Below are 15,941 nucleotides of genomic sequence, written 5' to 3' on the forward strand. Positions count from 1 at the left end.
TAATTCCGATTAGTTTATTGAACCGCTTTTCTTTGGAATATAGAATCAAAGAATGTGGAATTTGTAATAAATATTGAGCCATCCAACAATGGCAATAACCTCACAAAAATGTAAAAACTAGATTAGTGATAATGTTGCGAAATGGGTAGGGAGGTTCATCAACCCTCACTGCACATTTACCAACGATTATTGACTAATATTCAAGGGTATGGTATTCACATACCAACTAAAAGAGGATTATTGCCTAAGAGAGTTCAATCACCTCTTTCAAATATTAAAGAAATTTCCACAATCAAGGAATGTCACAACAGTCCAATGACCGTGCTGACTCCTTAAAAAATGGTTCTATATAAACCAAAGGAAGCGCCAATAATTCGCAGTCTTGGGTCAGCATAAAGAAGTCTACGCGCTGAATTATTGTATTTAATAATCGACAGTCTTCGCCGCGAAATATACCCGCTGTCTTCAGTTGCTAATTAAAACTCGTGAATCGCTCGTCATTAATTAGCTATTGAATATTCGGAGTTAATTCGATCGAAGGGTGATTTTATAAAGTTAAAAAAAAAAAAAAAAAAGAATCCACGCGTTGAATCAAAATTATTAATTTCGAAATTCCAGTGTACTCAAGTTTTTTTTTTAAGATAATATACATATATTTCGTAGTGTTCAAAGAGGAAAAGCCTTGTTTTATATTCATGTGAATGTGTAAGGACTGAGAAGTGTATCTTCGAACAATAATCTACCGAAGTACTCTAATTGGTAAGCTACATTGTAACCACAATTAATTCTTATTCATTTATATATAAAATAAAAGAATATCAAGTTTAATTAAAAGTATCATAAATTATTTCTACGCTACCTACAATTTACCTGACGAGACGCTATTGCGACTAAGTGAACGACCCACATAAAATAAGATCAATTTAAACCTTGATCAGTTGTTGTGACTCCGAAGAAGAGAATATTAATTTAAATTAATTTTCTTTAACAATATTTACAACATTTCTTTTCTTGATCTTGGCGAGCACGTTGAAGGGTTAAATAATTGTCTTGATCAAAGCTGGAATTTTAAGCAAAAAAGACGAAAGAGACGCATTTTTTCGAAATTACAAAATGGGGCTATTAGGAACAAGACGGTAAAAACCATTGGAAAACGTGTTTAAAGTTAAAGAAGTTATTTTTTTTTGCTTGAAAGTGAGAATACACAATACAAAACAAATGTAAAAACAAAACTAAAAGAGCGAATGTGTGTTTTAAGTATTGCAATTGATTTAACGTTTTACATATTTCTTAGAATTGTTAAAATTTCGACATCCATTCTTACATATATTTATTTATACACTCATCTTTTTGCCTTAATACTAGTGTTTACAAGTGTCCCCGAGGAAATTTTCTTACATACCATGAACTTATTCTAAATTTTTGCGCCTACAGAACGACTTGAGAATTAGGAGTACTCGCATTTGCCTGGACCAGCCGTCTAATGGGTTTTCTCGCCAGTAGAAAAAGAAACTGTAGAAAACCTCTTCTGAGTACAACCGGTTTATTGACAGTCGACAGGTGTGTACCGGACACACCCGCTCAGATTATCTCACGTACCGGAAAAATAATAAGCCAAATGGGCGCGAACCAAGGGTACTTAACCTTGGCCCTTAAAAGTCCGCCAAGCGAGGCATCTATCCGACTGAGCTAATCTGTCGGTTCATCCATTCTTACATTTGTGGTACGATATCACATTAAATTTTCTAAATATTACTAAAAAGAATGAAATTAGTGTGAAAAATACTTTATTGAAGTATTATTGCTTCTGTTTGACGATAACTTTACTATTTGGAAATATGATACAAACCAATTTAAAAAAAAGTTTTATGAGAAATAGTATTCAATGTTATGATTTGTTTAATTCACAAAGTAGACAGAAAATCTGCCAATAATTGTTAAGTAATTATTAGATAAGACTATGTAAAAATTATGCATAATTTGTTAGTCTTTTTTTAAATGACATTGAATAAATTTGGCACAATTAATTAAAATTATTACAAAATTTATTTATTTTCCTACATTATATTAAATGTAATCAGGCTTCTTATGTTATGGCAGTTGCGCTTAGCAAGTATTCACGCGCGTTTGTTTAAGCTAGTTTAATTATTATTTTCCAAAAAATTCAAAATAAAATTCTACTTTAAATCAAGTTTTAATAATTTTTAAAATACTTCTTCTTTGAGAATTTTTAAATCCATTTTACTACAATTCTATTATACGTGAAATTTTAAGTATTCGGAAGTTCTTCAATTATATACATTAGAAAATAAAAACATGAAATCATTTTTAAATTGCAATTAAGCTTTTTGAAAATAAAATTAGTTCCATAGAATTTTTGATTAAAAGTATAAAAAATTCAAATTTTCAAAGATTTTAATTCAAAACTTTCACAAAATTCAATTATTTCTAAAAAATTGCAATTATTAGTAACTTCTCTAAAATTCAGTTATAACCTATCTAAAACTTTAACTGAAATTTATTTATAAATCAATTAGGGTAATGTCACATTGAGTGGACCGCCACTTTGAGTGGACCACCTGAGCTTTTAAGTTATCTGACAGCGGAAACATAAAATAAATAAAACGAATAGCAGCACCGCACCTAGAAACCGTAAGAAATTAAGTTTCGCGATAAACATGTACGTTATTGTTTGATGTAACGCATTTTTAAGAATACAAATCAAAAAAAGAAGTCGCTCTTACAATGAGTAAAGTGATTCAGAAGTGTAAAAGTAGTGTAAAATTTAAGTTTTAAAAGGTAACTTATTTTTTTCCTACTACTTTGGACATTGAAATTGATTGTCTTAGTTTAATTAAGTGATAATTTTGACTCAAAAAAAAATTGTGGTGGCTGCTATAAAAAGTTGTATTTGACTATGAGTGGACCACTGTTTATAACCATGAGAGGACTTCCTGTTTTTTAAATTTTTAATGTCAGTTTACAATTTTTAAGGAAATAAATTGACAATAAATTGGTTTGAAACTATGTTTTATGTTCTTTATTAATTTTTTTGTGATATTGATGTGATATGTGCCAAAATTATTAAAAGTGGTTTCACTTGTAAACATTGCGACACAATCATGGTCTAAAGCTGCATAAGCATAAATTTTGTTTTAATATATCAGAAATATTAAATTAATTAAAGAAAATATAATAACTTTTACAATTTTTTAGGAGTGGTCCACTCAAGGTTACACTTTTTTCATTCCTTAAAAATTAGCTATTTTTTAAAAGTCAATTGTTTTTTCCAAATAAAAATTAAACAAAGCTATTATAGTGTAAACACTTACCTAGGGATCTAAACTAAAGCATGGAATAGAAACCTCCGATTAATTTGCTTTCATAAAGAATTTTTTCGAAAAAAAGCTTAGGCGGTCCACTCAAGGTGACATTACCCTATTATTAGAAAATTCTATGAGAATTAAATTATTTAAAAACAAACATAGATAATTTAGTGAATAATTAAATGTTTCTTAAAATTGAATTCTTATACATAATTCTATCAACAAATTTTTAAATAATTGTATTCTTTCGACGAATTTTAATAACATTTTTACGAATAATTTTACTGTTTTTAAGGAATTCAATTGAAATTTTATTAAAAATAATTTTTTTTGAGGGAAGTGGAAAATCTGCAAACAGATACCAAGAAGCCCGTACTTCTTGGTTATGTGGGGATGGCAGCTCACGCTGACCCACTAAAAACCACACCCTTACTCCAGACCATAGCATCCACTTGCGGAACTAACTTTTGGCTTTTAACTTCGCAAGCAGTGGTCCCCTTTTAAGAAAAAAAGTTTCTTCCATTTCCAGAGTCCTATAAACTGGAGGCACGCGAGGGAGGGAAGAGACTAAAAATTTGTCTCCTCCCGCCATCGCGCGCCCTAGCTGAGCTTCAGGATTCTCCGTTACTACTTTTTCCTGCCATCCACATCTTTAGTCCTCATTATTAAATTAATGAATGACTCGATATGGTGACAGGATTTAGCGCTTTTCCACATAATAGAGACCATGTTGTCATCTATGAATTGAGTTTTCACCGCGTCAAACATGGCTCTTCTAAGTTCACTCCATTGCCCGCAGAAGAAGAGAGTGTGTTCCGCGTCGTCAATTTCAGCGTCGCAATACACACATTTTGTCTTTTCTCTGATCTTGAATCTATGGAGGTATTGACCGAAGCAACCATGCCATGACATTGCTTGTGTAAGGTAATAGCCAACTTCTCCGTGCTTTCTTTGTAACCAGGTGGCGAGGTGAGAAATCAGGCGGTATGACCACCTTCCTTTGGATTCCCCATCCCATCTTTCTTGCCAACTTTCAATGAGTCTGCTTCTTGCCGCTTTTCGGATAGCCCTTTTTCGGCTACCGCTGTTTCTTTGTTCCTGCAAGTTATCTCGGTCTTTGTTGAGTAGAAAGACTTCCTGTCTTTCTCTCGCCAACAAGTCTGTTGGCGGAAGGCTCGCGAAAACTAGAACAGCGCAAGCAGACACCGTTCTATAGGCCGAGACTACTCTCCGTGCCGAAGTAATTTGCACAGAGATTAATTCGTCCAAGATGCCGCGAGTCTTAAGGGCTTCAACCCATGCAGGGTCAGCATAAAGCTGCTTTGATAGACCCACGGTCGCCACCAAGCGCCGTTACTTTTCCCTGGGACCACCGATATTAGGCATTAGCCGTGATAGGCTGCGCATACATTCGGCAGCCTTGAGTGCTATGATGTTAGTATGTTAACTAAAGTTTAACCTTTTATCCAACAGCACTCCCAGGTACTTAAAATTTTTTCCCCATGAGACTTCTATTCCTCCCACTTTTACCTTTGGAGCATCAAAAACTCTCCGATCTGTGACGAGCAAGGCTTCGGTCTTTTCCAAAGCCATTTGCAGGCTGTGCTTTTTAAGCTAACGCTCCGCCCGCCGCAGACCATCGGTGAGCTTTATCTTAAGGACTTTGGTCTCCAGTGCATAACACACTAGAATTACGTCATCCGCGAAGCCGACCAAAAAAGCATCCTCGGGTAACTCCATTCTCAGGAAATCGTCATACATAACGTTCCATATGAATGGACCTACCTTTGATCCTTAGGGAGCTCCGCATGTCATTTCTTCCTTGAGATGACATGCATTGCTCTCGTATAACCCATATGTCGCTAAGATAGTTGTCTATCATTCGCAACAGATAGGTGGGTACCCCTTTACGTTTTAGCGCCTTGATGCAGTTGTCCTATCTCGCGGAATTAAACGCATTCCGTATGTCGATGGACACAAGAGCACAAAATCCTTTCTTCTTGCCCTCTTTGGCTTTCTTCGCCTGGTTAACCACAGTAAGAATTGCATCCACTGTTGACCGGCCTTTCCGAAAGCCAAACTGGTTTTCAGATAGGCTATTTTCGCCTACCAGGAATTTTTGAAGTCTCTCTAGAAACTTACCCATTGTATCCAATAAACAAATTGGTCTGATAACCTCTTTGAGGATTTCGCTGGGTATCCCGTCCCTACCTGGAGCTTTGCCGCTCCTCAACCCCTTCGATACCCTTCTGAGTTCATCAAGCGTGAAGAGCTCCTCCTCTTGAACTACACAGAGAGTGTGATCCTCTCTAGGGGCAGGTTCCACTTGGCAAAACAGCGCTTTTATGATCTTACGGACCCAATGTGGATCGTCTAGGCCAGGGGTTTTCTGCTTTGAAACTAATTTCTTAGTCACAATTTTAAACGCCAAACCCCATAGATCCTTTTTGGACTTTCCTATTAGGTCCTTCCAGCACCTTTGTTGACTACTCCTTATCGCCCGCTTAAAAATTCGTCTGGCTGTATGCCATTCCTCTTGAAGCAAGAGGTCACCCTTAGAGTAAGTATATCTCCTCCTCGATGCATTGCATTCTTTTCTCAAGCGGGCGAGTTCATTGTCCCACCAGTACAGAACACCCTTTCTAGTTCTTCTATGTTGTTGGCGAGGCATAGAGTAGTTGCAAGCATCCACAATAATTTGCCTCGCCTCTCGCACTATCCCCTTTAGAGTAACTGGCCCAGCTACCCAGCCGAGTTCTCTAAAACACCGAGACTCGACCAAGGACTGCGCCAGCCTCTCCCTATTTAGTCTCTTAAGGTTCCTGGAGGGTCTCTTCTTGTCCTTTATATAAGGACCGCTAGACCCTTTTGAATTTTCCTCAGAGACCAAAAACTCAATGTACTGGTGGTCACTCATGGTTACCTCGTCCAACACCTTCCATTCTTTTACTCTACGGGCAAGGCAGGGAGAAGCTATTGTTAAATCAAGAATAGATCCTGATATTCCCCGCCTGAAAGTGAACTTATTACCCCGATTCAACACCGCCAACTGACCTGCCGAGACCATATCGCTGACCAAGATCCCCCTCCTGTCCCGACGGGTCTCTCCCCATTCTGGAGACTTACTATTAAAGTCTCCCGCAATAAGGACGTCCCCGCCGAAAGTTCTAAGACTTTCCTTAAGAGAGCGGATCTCGGAATCGAATTTTTCAAAGGGATCGTTCAGGGAGAAGTAGGAGCTGTCAATACGTACACCCGCCACCTCTGCCCAAACAAACCCCTTATCTGTCTCCAGAAAGTTACCGACGGTGAGATTCGGGTTAAATATGTTAATTCCAGACCTCCTTGATGCATCCTGAAACCAGTCAGAGAACTCTGGCTTCTTATACTGCTCACAAATGAGGAGTACATCGGCCCCTCTCTGTCTGGCAGTCTGCATCAGGAGGTCCTGCGCTATCTTACTTTTACCGAGGTTAATCTGGAGAAACCTGAGCTCTGGATTTCAGCCCTTTCAGGATTTCCCAATACACTGGGCAAGCCTTACTCCCTGGAACGTGTTTTACCTCATCCCTCCATTTATCCACGCGTCATACAACGAGCTATGCCTTTACAATCCTTGCTCTTATGATCAGGGCTACCGCACCGCCAACAAGCATTTTTCCTGTCTGGAACACTGCAGCCGCGTGCCAGGTGACCGTAGCAGAGGCATCTAAAACATCTCTCTACCTCCACCCTGACACGGACCCTGCAATTGACCTAGCCACTCTTTACTCGCCCAATCTGAATAAGGGACTCTGCGTCTTTTACTGGAAGACGCGAAAATAGCGGTCTATTTTCGTGTTACCATACCGAGTAAACAGTTGGCATGGAATCACTAAATTGGGCTTGCCCAGTAAACCCTGGACTACCTGGACTACTCCAGAAACCCCTATGGTCTCGTCGAGGTCCACAATTTCAACTGACCTCAATGAAACCATTGTCGTAACCTCAGCTTTCCCTTCAAGGGCCGTTGTTAGGATGTCACTAAACTCTTTGAGATCCTGTCCCTTTTTTAAAACCAGAAGGATGTCGTTCTTTCTAGTTCTACGGACAGACAGGATCTCTGTTTTTGTTTCATCGGGTCTAACTTCCGCAAACATATCATCGATAACGTGATCAACATTTTGATCTTCGACCGCGGGTATCTTAATCGCGTCCGTATCCCTCTTCTTTTTTTTCTTTTTTCCCTTTGACTTCCCCGCGGGGTTATTTTTAGGGTTTCGTGGCCAAGGGCCAAAACCCTTATAGCGAGACTTCGGTGTCCGTCCGTAGTTTTTACGTCTTAAGTCTTAAGTCTTATACCGAGACTTCGGCATAAGAAGGTCTTAAGTCCTAAGACTTAAGACTTAACTTCGGTATAAGAAGGTCTTATGTCCTAAGACATAAGTTAATGTTAATGTTTGCCATAACAACCGTTGCCATGGTTACCATGGTTCATTACAATTTTTAAAAAAAGGACAATTGATTCCAAATAAAAAATTTACAGTCTTAGGGACAAAAAACAAAAAAAAGATTAAAATTAACTTTTACATAGTTCTAGAATTTTTGTATATTGCTAAAAATAAATTATTAAATTCTTAATTTGTTAAAGTTTTACTTTTTGATAATATATTTTCAATCACTCCTATTCCATATCTTCATTGAAAACATATGCGACATGAAAATACTCGAAAGTACTAAAAGAACCAATTACTTCATTAAAATTTTTAAACAATTAATTCAAAAAAAAAATTTCTAAATAAATTATTATTTATTTTTTTTTTATTCATTCATTATCATTATCATCATTTTTGTCATTTTAGGTCACGAAACCCTATGATGTAGTCGCATTGTGCCTGCTTCTCTGCCTGATTTTTTTCCTACCCTTTTCTTTTTCATTCTTATTTTTTTCCCTCCTTTTACAACTTTAACCCAGGGTTCTTTATCGGTCTCCTTGACCGTTCCAAGATCTTTAGCTTCTGTTTCTTTGGCACATTAATTGAATTTATTTTATTAAAATTTATTCCAAATAATTAAATTTTTTTAGAAAATTTTATGAAAATAGTATACGGAAAGAAAATTATATATTAAATTTTGTAAAAGTATTTCACAATTTGGGGAAAAAGTGAAACAAACCGAAATCTTGATATAAAAAATACTAAACAGTGAAAGAAATAATATGAAATTTAGTATAACAATACTAAATTTCATATTATTTCTTTCACTGTTAAGTATTTTCTATGCCAAGATTTCGGTTTGTTGCACTTTTTCCCCAAATTGTAAAATAGTTTTACAAAATATATAATATGTGACGCGACACGAGAAAAGGGACCTATCGCCGCAAAAGAGAATTTTACAGGGAGAGCGTTTAAAGCGACGCCATGCGCAGAAAACCCGTGTATTTACGCGTACATGCTTAACTTTCGGGCTTTATATTATTAACACTATTTAAGTTTTTCAACTTTTGATTTTTTCACGTGTAAGAGCAAAGAATAATCTATCGAATAGCACCATAATCTCAAAATCGATTTTTTTAACGATAGGTCCCTTTTCTCGTGTCGCGTCACATATATTTTCTCTTCGTGTAAATATTAAAAATCATTAAATTGGAGAACATTTTTCAAAAAAATTAAAATTTTGTCAAATTTTGAAAAAAAACCTTTTCAAAATTGAATTATTTCTAAATATTCAGGTTTAAATGTCTTTTAATATTCCATTTTTATGTAAAATCTGAACTAAAAGTCATTTTTGAATCAATTTTTAATAAAAAAATTATATGATAATTCAATTATTTAAATACAAATAAAGTACAAATGAATAATTTATCAAATAATTAAATGTTTCTTAAACTTGAATTCTTATACATAATTCCATCAAATTTTTTTTAAATAATTGAATTCTTTCGACGAATTTTAATAACATTTTAAAAATAATTACAGTTTTTAAGGAATTCGATTAAAATTTTATTAAAAATAACTAAAATTTAGCAATGAATTTTATTATTTATGAAAATAATTAATTTATAGCGAAGAATTTTATAAAAAAAGTTTTAAACAATTAGTTTTTTTCAAAAACATTTATGCAAATTCTATTTTTAATATTTAAATTAATAAATTTTTTTTTGAATAATTGATATTTTGCCATGAATTTTATTAAAAATTTTTAGAATAATTGAATTCTTTTAACGAATACTATTATTCATGAAAGTATTTAAATTTTGAAATGAATTTTATCAAAATTCCTGAAAATAATTGAATTTTGTCGAAGAATTTTGCTATATATGTTTATAAAGATAAGCAATTTAAATATTGACAATTTTTTTGGGCTCTTTGAAAATAATAGAATTTCTGAGAAGAACTTTATTAATTTTGAAAATAATTAAATTTTTGTGATGAATATTGTTATTTATGAAAATAATTGAATTTTTCAATGAATTTTGCTATTTATGAAGATAATTAAAATGTTGAAGACAGTTTTTTTTAAACATTTTTGAGAATAATTTAATTTCTGGAAAAAAGTTTAATATTAATTAGGATAATTGAATTCTTTCACATAATTGCGTTAAAATTTTTAAAAATAATTGAATTTTGGAGAAGAATTTTATTATTTATAAGGATAATTAAAATTTTGACGAGAATTTTGTAGAAAAATTTGAACATAATTGAATTTCTGCTACGAATTTTATTCCTTTTGAAAATAATTAAATTTAACAAAAATTTTTTTCTATTTTGGAAACTAATTAAATACTTTCAAAGAATTTAATTAAAATTTCTGAAAATAATTGAATTTCTGCAAAGATTTTTTTAAAAATTCGAAAATAATTTAATTTCTGTAAAGAATTTTCCTACTTTTAAAAATAATTGAATTTAACAAAGAATTTGACTATTTTTGAAAATAATTGAATTCTTTCTAAGAGTTTAATTAAAATTTCTGAAAATAATTGAATTTCTGCGAAGAATTTTATTAAAATTTTTGGAAATAATTGAATTAATTTTTTTAATTTTATAATTAAATTTCTGGGACAAATTTTGTTGTATGTAAACATAATTCAAAATTAAAAAGAAGTTTATTAAAATTTTTGAAAATAGCTAAATTTTCGAGAGGAATTCTATTATTTATAAGGATAATTGAAATTTTGACAAGAATTTTGTAAATAATTTTCACAGAATTGAATTTCTGCAAAGAATTCTATTAATTTTGACAATAACTGAATTTAATAAAGAATTTTTTTATTTTGGAAAAGAATTGAATTCTTTCGAAAAATTATATTAAAATTTCTGAGAAGAATTTTATTACTTTCGAAAATAATTTAATTTCTGTAAAGAATTTTCCTACTTTTAAAAATAATTGAATTTAACAAAGAATTTGACTATATTTTTGAAAATAATTGAATTCTGTCTAAAAGTTTTATTAAAATTTCTAAAAATAATTGAATTTATGCGAAGAATTTTATTACTTTAAAAAATAATTGTATTTTGCAAAGAATTTTTTTAAAATTTCTGAAAATAAATTAATTTCTTACAAGTAACACTACCCAAGTGTCATACGCCGATTTTTTGGAAACTTGGTTTTACTACTAAAACATCGAAAAATATTTGACACGTATTTCTTTATATCGGCCTCTTTTGAGTTTTAAGGGTAGAAACCCCCCTTTTAATTTTTAAGGGATGAAATTATTATCTCAGAGAATACTTTTTAGATTTCAATGAAACTTGTTACTCGGGGGTTTTGGGTCGCTGATTACAAAAATAAAGTCAGATTTTTAAAATTCAAAATGTCGGATCCAATATGGCGGCCATTAAAGTTAAAAATCAATCAGATTTGCTTAAAAATCACCACTTGGGGATTTCGAGGTCACTGATTACAAAAATGAAGTCAGATTTAAAAATTCAAAATGGCGGATCCAATATGGCGGCCATTACAATTAAAAATCAGTCAGATTTGCTTAAAAATAATCACTTGGGGGTTTTCGAGGTCGCTGATTACAAAATTGAAGTCAGATTGTCAAAATTAATGATAACAATTTTTCTTTTTTCGTTTCAAAGGTGAAAAATAATGCCTGTTGAACGAACACCTCCTACTAATACCTAAATTTCAAATTCTCTTCTTGATCAATCCGATTTTGCGGGATTTGTAAATACCCCCCTCCTCATTCTACGATGTCTCGGTGAACGGAAGAACCGACACCAGGCCCGTCCGGAACTCAGCCTCCTAGATACCGTCCACCTGCAGCTGAGAGAACTTCACCGCTAGCATAAAATGATCTCATCCCTGGATTCTCAAGGCATACATCAGGCAGTCTTCGAAATCAACTTCCCTTGGGTGGGACTTCACATTCGGTAAACCCGTGATTGCCCCAAACGAGCTTTCCCTAAACAGCAGACTTCGTCCGACCAACAGGGAAACTAGCAAAAAAAGGCAACTCGAGGCTCTGCTGTCCACCCATTAGTTTATCTTCGAGTATATCTACTCTACAAACATCCGTTTCAATTTTTGTTACGTTCGAATTTAACGACTAAATAAGTTCAGTTCTTTTTGATTTGGCCTTTACCGACTTACCTCTCTTTCCCTTAAATAAATTAAATAAATTAAATAAATTAAATAAATTAAATAAAATAAAATAATAATTAAATAAATAAAATTAAATAAATTAAGTTAAATAAATTAACCAGTTACCGTGAGAGTGGAATAAGTAAAAAGGAGTTGCCCTAAATATTCTCGGGTAATCTAGATTACAAATTCTAAAGAAGAGATGTTTCTAATCTCGGAATAAATTTCCAATCCCATGGATAGAAGAGCACCAAGTAGTCTACGACCGATCCCGCCGATGTATCCATATTGGAAAACAAAACCGAGGTACCAAGTATTTCGGAAATCACACTCCCCCCTTTTCGGTAGAGAATCTTGATTATAGTTTATTAAGACGGTATCTGACATTCCGACAGATTACCGAACATTAATTTTAAATGTTTCGTCTTGATTTCGGGAAACCGTTAACCCTGTGAGTCCCCTGACTCAAACCAATTGTATGGTCCACGAAATCAAATTATTACTTCATAAGCCGTTTAACATTCGTTCTTACTACTGCTGTGAAGAAAACAAATGCAGCTACCGGTCTCACACAGTATGAACTAAACCTGTTCATCCGAACAACAAAAGCTCACGCGTCACAATTATGGCCAACGAGACCCCGGACAGTCACTCTAACCGATCAGGAGATCAGAAACAATTGCCCCCACTCTCCAACAATTACTAGATGTCGAGAACGGCCTAAGAGTAGGCCTCCTTCAAATCCCATAGTGACCCACATCTATCCTGCAGCGCATCTGATTCGCCGACGAGGATGACTGAGGAAAAAGATAGTGACCACTCCAGAGGATCCAGTTCGTGTCCCTTCGATTTCGCCGACGATGTAGACCACGAAGAGCCCCAGTTGAACCAGATGGTCAACACTACAATTGTTCGCATCCCTCTGATTCTCCGAAGAGGTAGACCACAAAAACTCCGTTGAACCAGACGGTCAACACTATAACAGTTTATTTCACCCCGATCCGCCGAAGAAAATGCCCAAGGAAAAATCAGTAATCGGTCCAGTGAATCAGTCTAGTAATCCTCCGATTCGCCGACGAGGAAAAACTAGAGAAAATTCTACTGTAACGACATCGAGGGAAGACCTCCTCACCACTCCTGGTTGAGTAGAGGCGACCGAAGTGAATGGTCCCAGTCCGTCGAGGGAAGTCCTCCTCACCGCTCCAGGTTGAGAAGAAGAAGAAGGAAGAAGGAGAGGAAGAAGGAGAAGGAAGGAAGAAAGCTATTCTCCAGCCTCCCTGGGTCCCCCACCGCCTGCCTGCCAATTCCCTCCTAACCACGATGCCAGCTCAAAGGCCCTCATCGTCCGCCTCACTGCCACGTACCAACCCCCCCCCGCTCAACGACGATACCGCAGCATTGAAGGTTACGTTGGTTCCCCATGCAGTTCACCATAAGGGTTAATTTTAATTTTTTCTAAATTCTCGCGGGTCAACCGGACACCCTTAAGTACAAAAATTTCAATCTGCCCTTTTAAGAGTTTCACAGCATCTTTTTGTAAACAAATTTGACGAGAATTTCCCTAACCGTAAAAAAGGGAAATTCGCCCATGTCAGCCTTACCTAAACGCTAAAATTCTACAGCATTTTTTATATAATATCTACGACAATTTTCAATTTATTACGTCAATTTTAAAACATTCTCAAATAATATCAATGTCAGAATTAGGAATGATTGTAGCGGGATACACACTTCTATTATTGTAGCAATAAATATGATACAGATCAATTACTGATATTTTTGTATTTATGGATTTCTCAATTAAATTATTGACACTTTGCAGGAAATTTTTCATTATTCTAGTCTATCAAAACTGTTTGTAATAATCGTGAACATTTTAAACATATAGAGATTTTTCTAAACACTAACCAAAGACAAAATTCTTTAATCGATGAGAAAAGCAAACTACCAAACTTGTGCAGTATAATTTCAACCAAAAGAATAGAAAGGATAAACTTCAACTTTTGTCAGTAATTAAAGAATAAAGTAAGTGACATCAAAATAGTAACCAGCGACCTCGAAAACCCCCAAGTGGTGATTTTCAAGCAAATCTGATTGATTTTTAATTGTAATGGCCGCCATATTGGATCCGCCATTTTGAATTTTTAAATCTGACTTCATTTTTGTAATCAGTGACCTCGAAATCCCCAAGTGGTGATTTTTAAGCAAATCTGATTGATTTTTAACTTTAATGGCCGCCATATTAGATCCGCCATTTTGAATTTTAAAAATCTGACTTTATTTTTGTAATCAGCGACCCAAAACCCCCGAGTAACAAGTTTCATTGAAATCTAAAAAGTATTCTCTGAGATAATAATTTCATCCCTTAAAAATTAAAAGGGGGGTTTCTACCCTTAAAACTCAAAAGAGGCCGATATAAAGAAATACGTGTCAAATATTTTTCGATGTTTTAGTAGTAAAACCAAGTTTCAAAAAAATCGGCGTATGACACTTGGGTAGTGTTACTTGTTGAAAGAATTTTATTAATTTTGAAAATAATTAAATTCTTGTGATGAATTTTGTTATTTATGAAAATAATTGAATTTTACAATGAATTTTGCTATTGGGCAGTTTAATACGAAAAGCAAATGGTGGATCACCAATTTTTCTTAAAGTTTGTAGCTTTGTAGTACTTATGGTACTAAATAACTGTACCAAACAGTTTTGCAAAAAAAAATTTTTTTGCAAGATATTTAGATTTGAAAAATCGGAAACTGAAAAAATGACTTTTTTGAGAATTTTTATTTCGGATTCTACAAGAAAAAGTTATTTATTTAAAATTGTGGAGAAAATATCAATTTTTTATAATATTGAAAGAAAGTTAAGAAAAATTTATTTTTCAATAATTTGTTTAAACAATAATTTTTTATTGTTAAAAAAAGAGCAAAGGACATCTTGGAATTTTCTAGAAAAATTATTTTTTTAAAATTTGAACCTTCCTTAATAAGTGGTTAAATTTTTAAAGAAGTGATTTTTGATATTTTTGAGAAAAAAATTTTTGAAGTTTGCGCTACGAGTTTTTGTGCGTTGCGCTAACTAAGCAGCGCCTATATCAGTGTATCTTAAAAGATGATTTGACCTTTACTGCTCGCACCTAATACATTATTTACTAATTATATACGTATATGTTATTATTATAAACAGTTTAACAATATATTTTTAACTTTTTTATAAACATTATTTTCCTTTTTTAACCCATTAATAGTCATGGGCACAGGAACGCAGGTTTAAAAAGTAACTATTGGGATCCTAGCATAGGATCATAATAATAATTTTTGACGTTAAAAATTAAAAAAAAAAATTTTAAACAATTTGTTATAAACAAATGAAGAAAAATTGATTTTCATAAAAAACTGATAGCGCTATTCAATTCGACGCAAAAAACTACTACGAGAACGTATATTACATAATTTTTAAAAATAGACATATTGTTTAAAAAATGTTATAAACAAGTAGCCTGCATTTATACTTATTAAGGAAGGTTTAAATTTTAAGAAAATAATTTCTTAATTCCATGATGTCATTTGCCCTTTTTTTAACAATAAAAAATTATTGTTTAAACAAATTATTATTGAAAAATTAATTTTTCTTAAAATATTTAAAAAAATCACTTGCCAGCATCACAGTGGGATTTAACATTTAACTTTTTAAAACTGTTTAAATTGTATACCCTTTCATTTAAAACAAAGAACACTTAAATATATTAAAAATTATACCTTGTAGACAGTTTTAGAAAGTTAATTGTAAAAAAATCCCACTGTGATGCTTGCAAGTGATTTTTTAAAATATTTTAAAACTCATTTAACACATCAGGCCCATTTTAGGACTTTTTGAAAAATTTTCTCTATATTATAAGGTACAAAAAAATAAAAAAATAATTAAAAAAAATTCCGGCCCAAAGTTAAAAAAATTAATTTGTTTATAAAAAAATAATTTTCAAAAATTCATAACTCGAAAATTTGGACAATTAAACATAAATAAAAAAATACGTATCTGTTTTTTTTCGAT

General features: G+C 33.2%; 1 protein-coding gene across 1 annotated transcript; it reads right to left on the minus strand.

Annotated features, from left to right (window-relative positions):
* Window positions 1-5,262: 5,262 nt before the first annotated feature.
* LOC122510602 lies at window positions 5,263-6,765 on the minus strand. The gene has a single exon (XM_043625374.1). It carries the CDS (start codon window positions 6,763-6,765, stop codon window positions 5,263-5,265), a length of 1,503 nt encoding a protein of 500 aa, XP_043481309.1.
* Window positions 6,766-15,941: the final 9,176 nt, after the last annotated feature.

The sequence above is a fragment of the Leptopilina heterotoma genome, unplaced genomic scaffold (assembly GCF_015476425.1).
Source record: "Leptopilina heterotoma isolate Lh14 unplaced genomic scaffold, ASM1547642v1 Lhet_708, whole genome shotgun sequence".
Classification (NCBI taxonomy): Eukaryota; Metazoa; Arthropoda; class Insecta; order Hymenoptera; family Figitidae; genus Leptopilina; species Leptopilina heterotoma.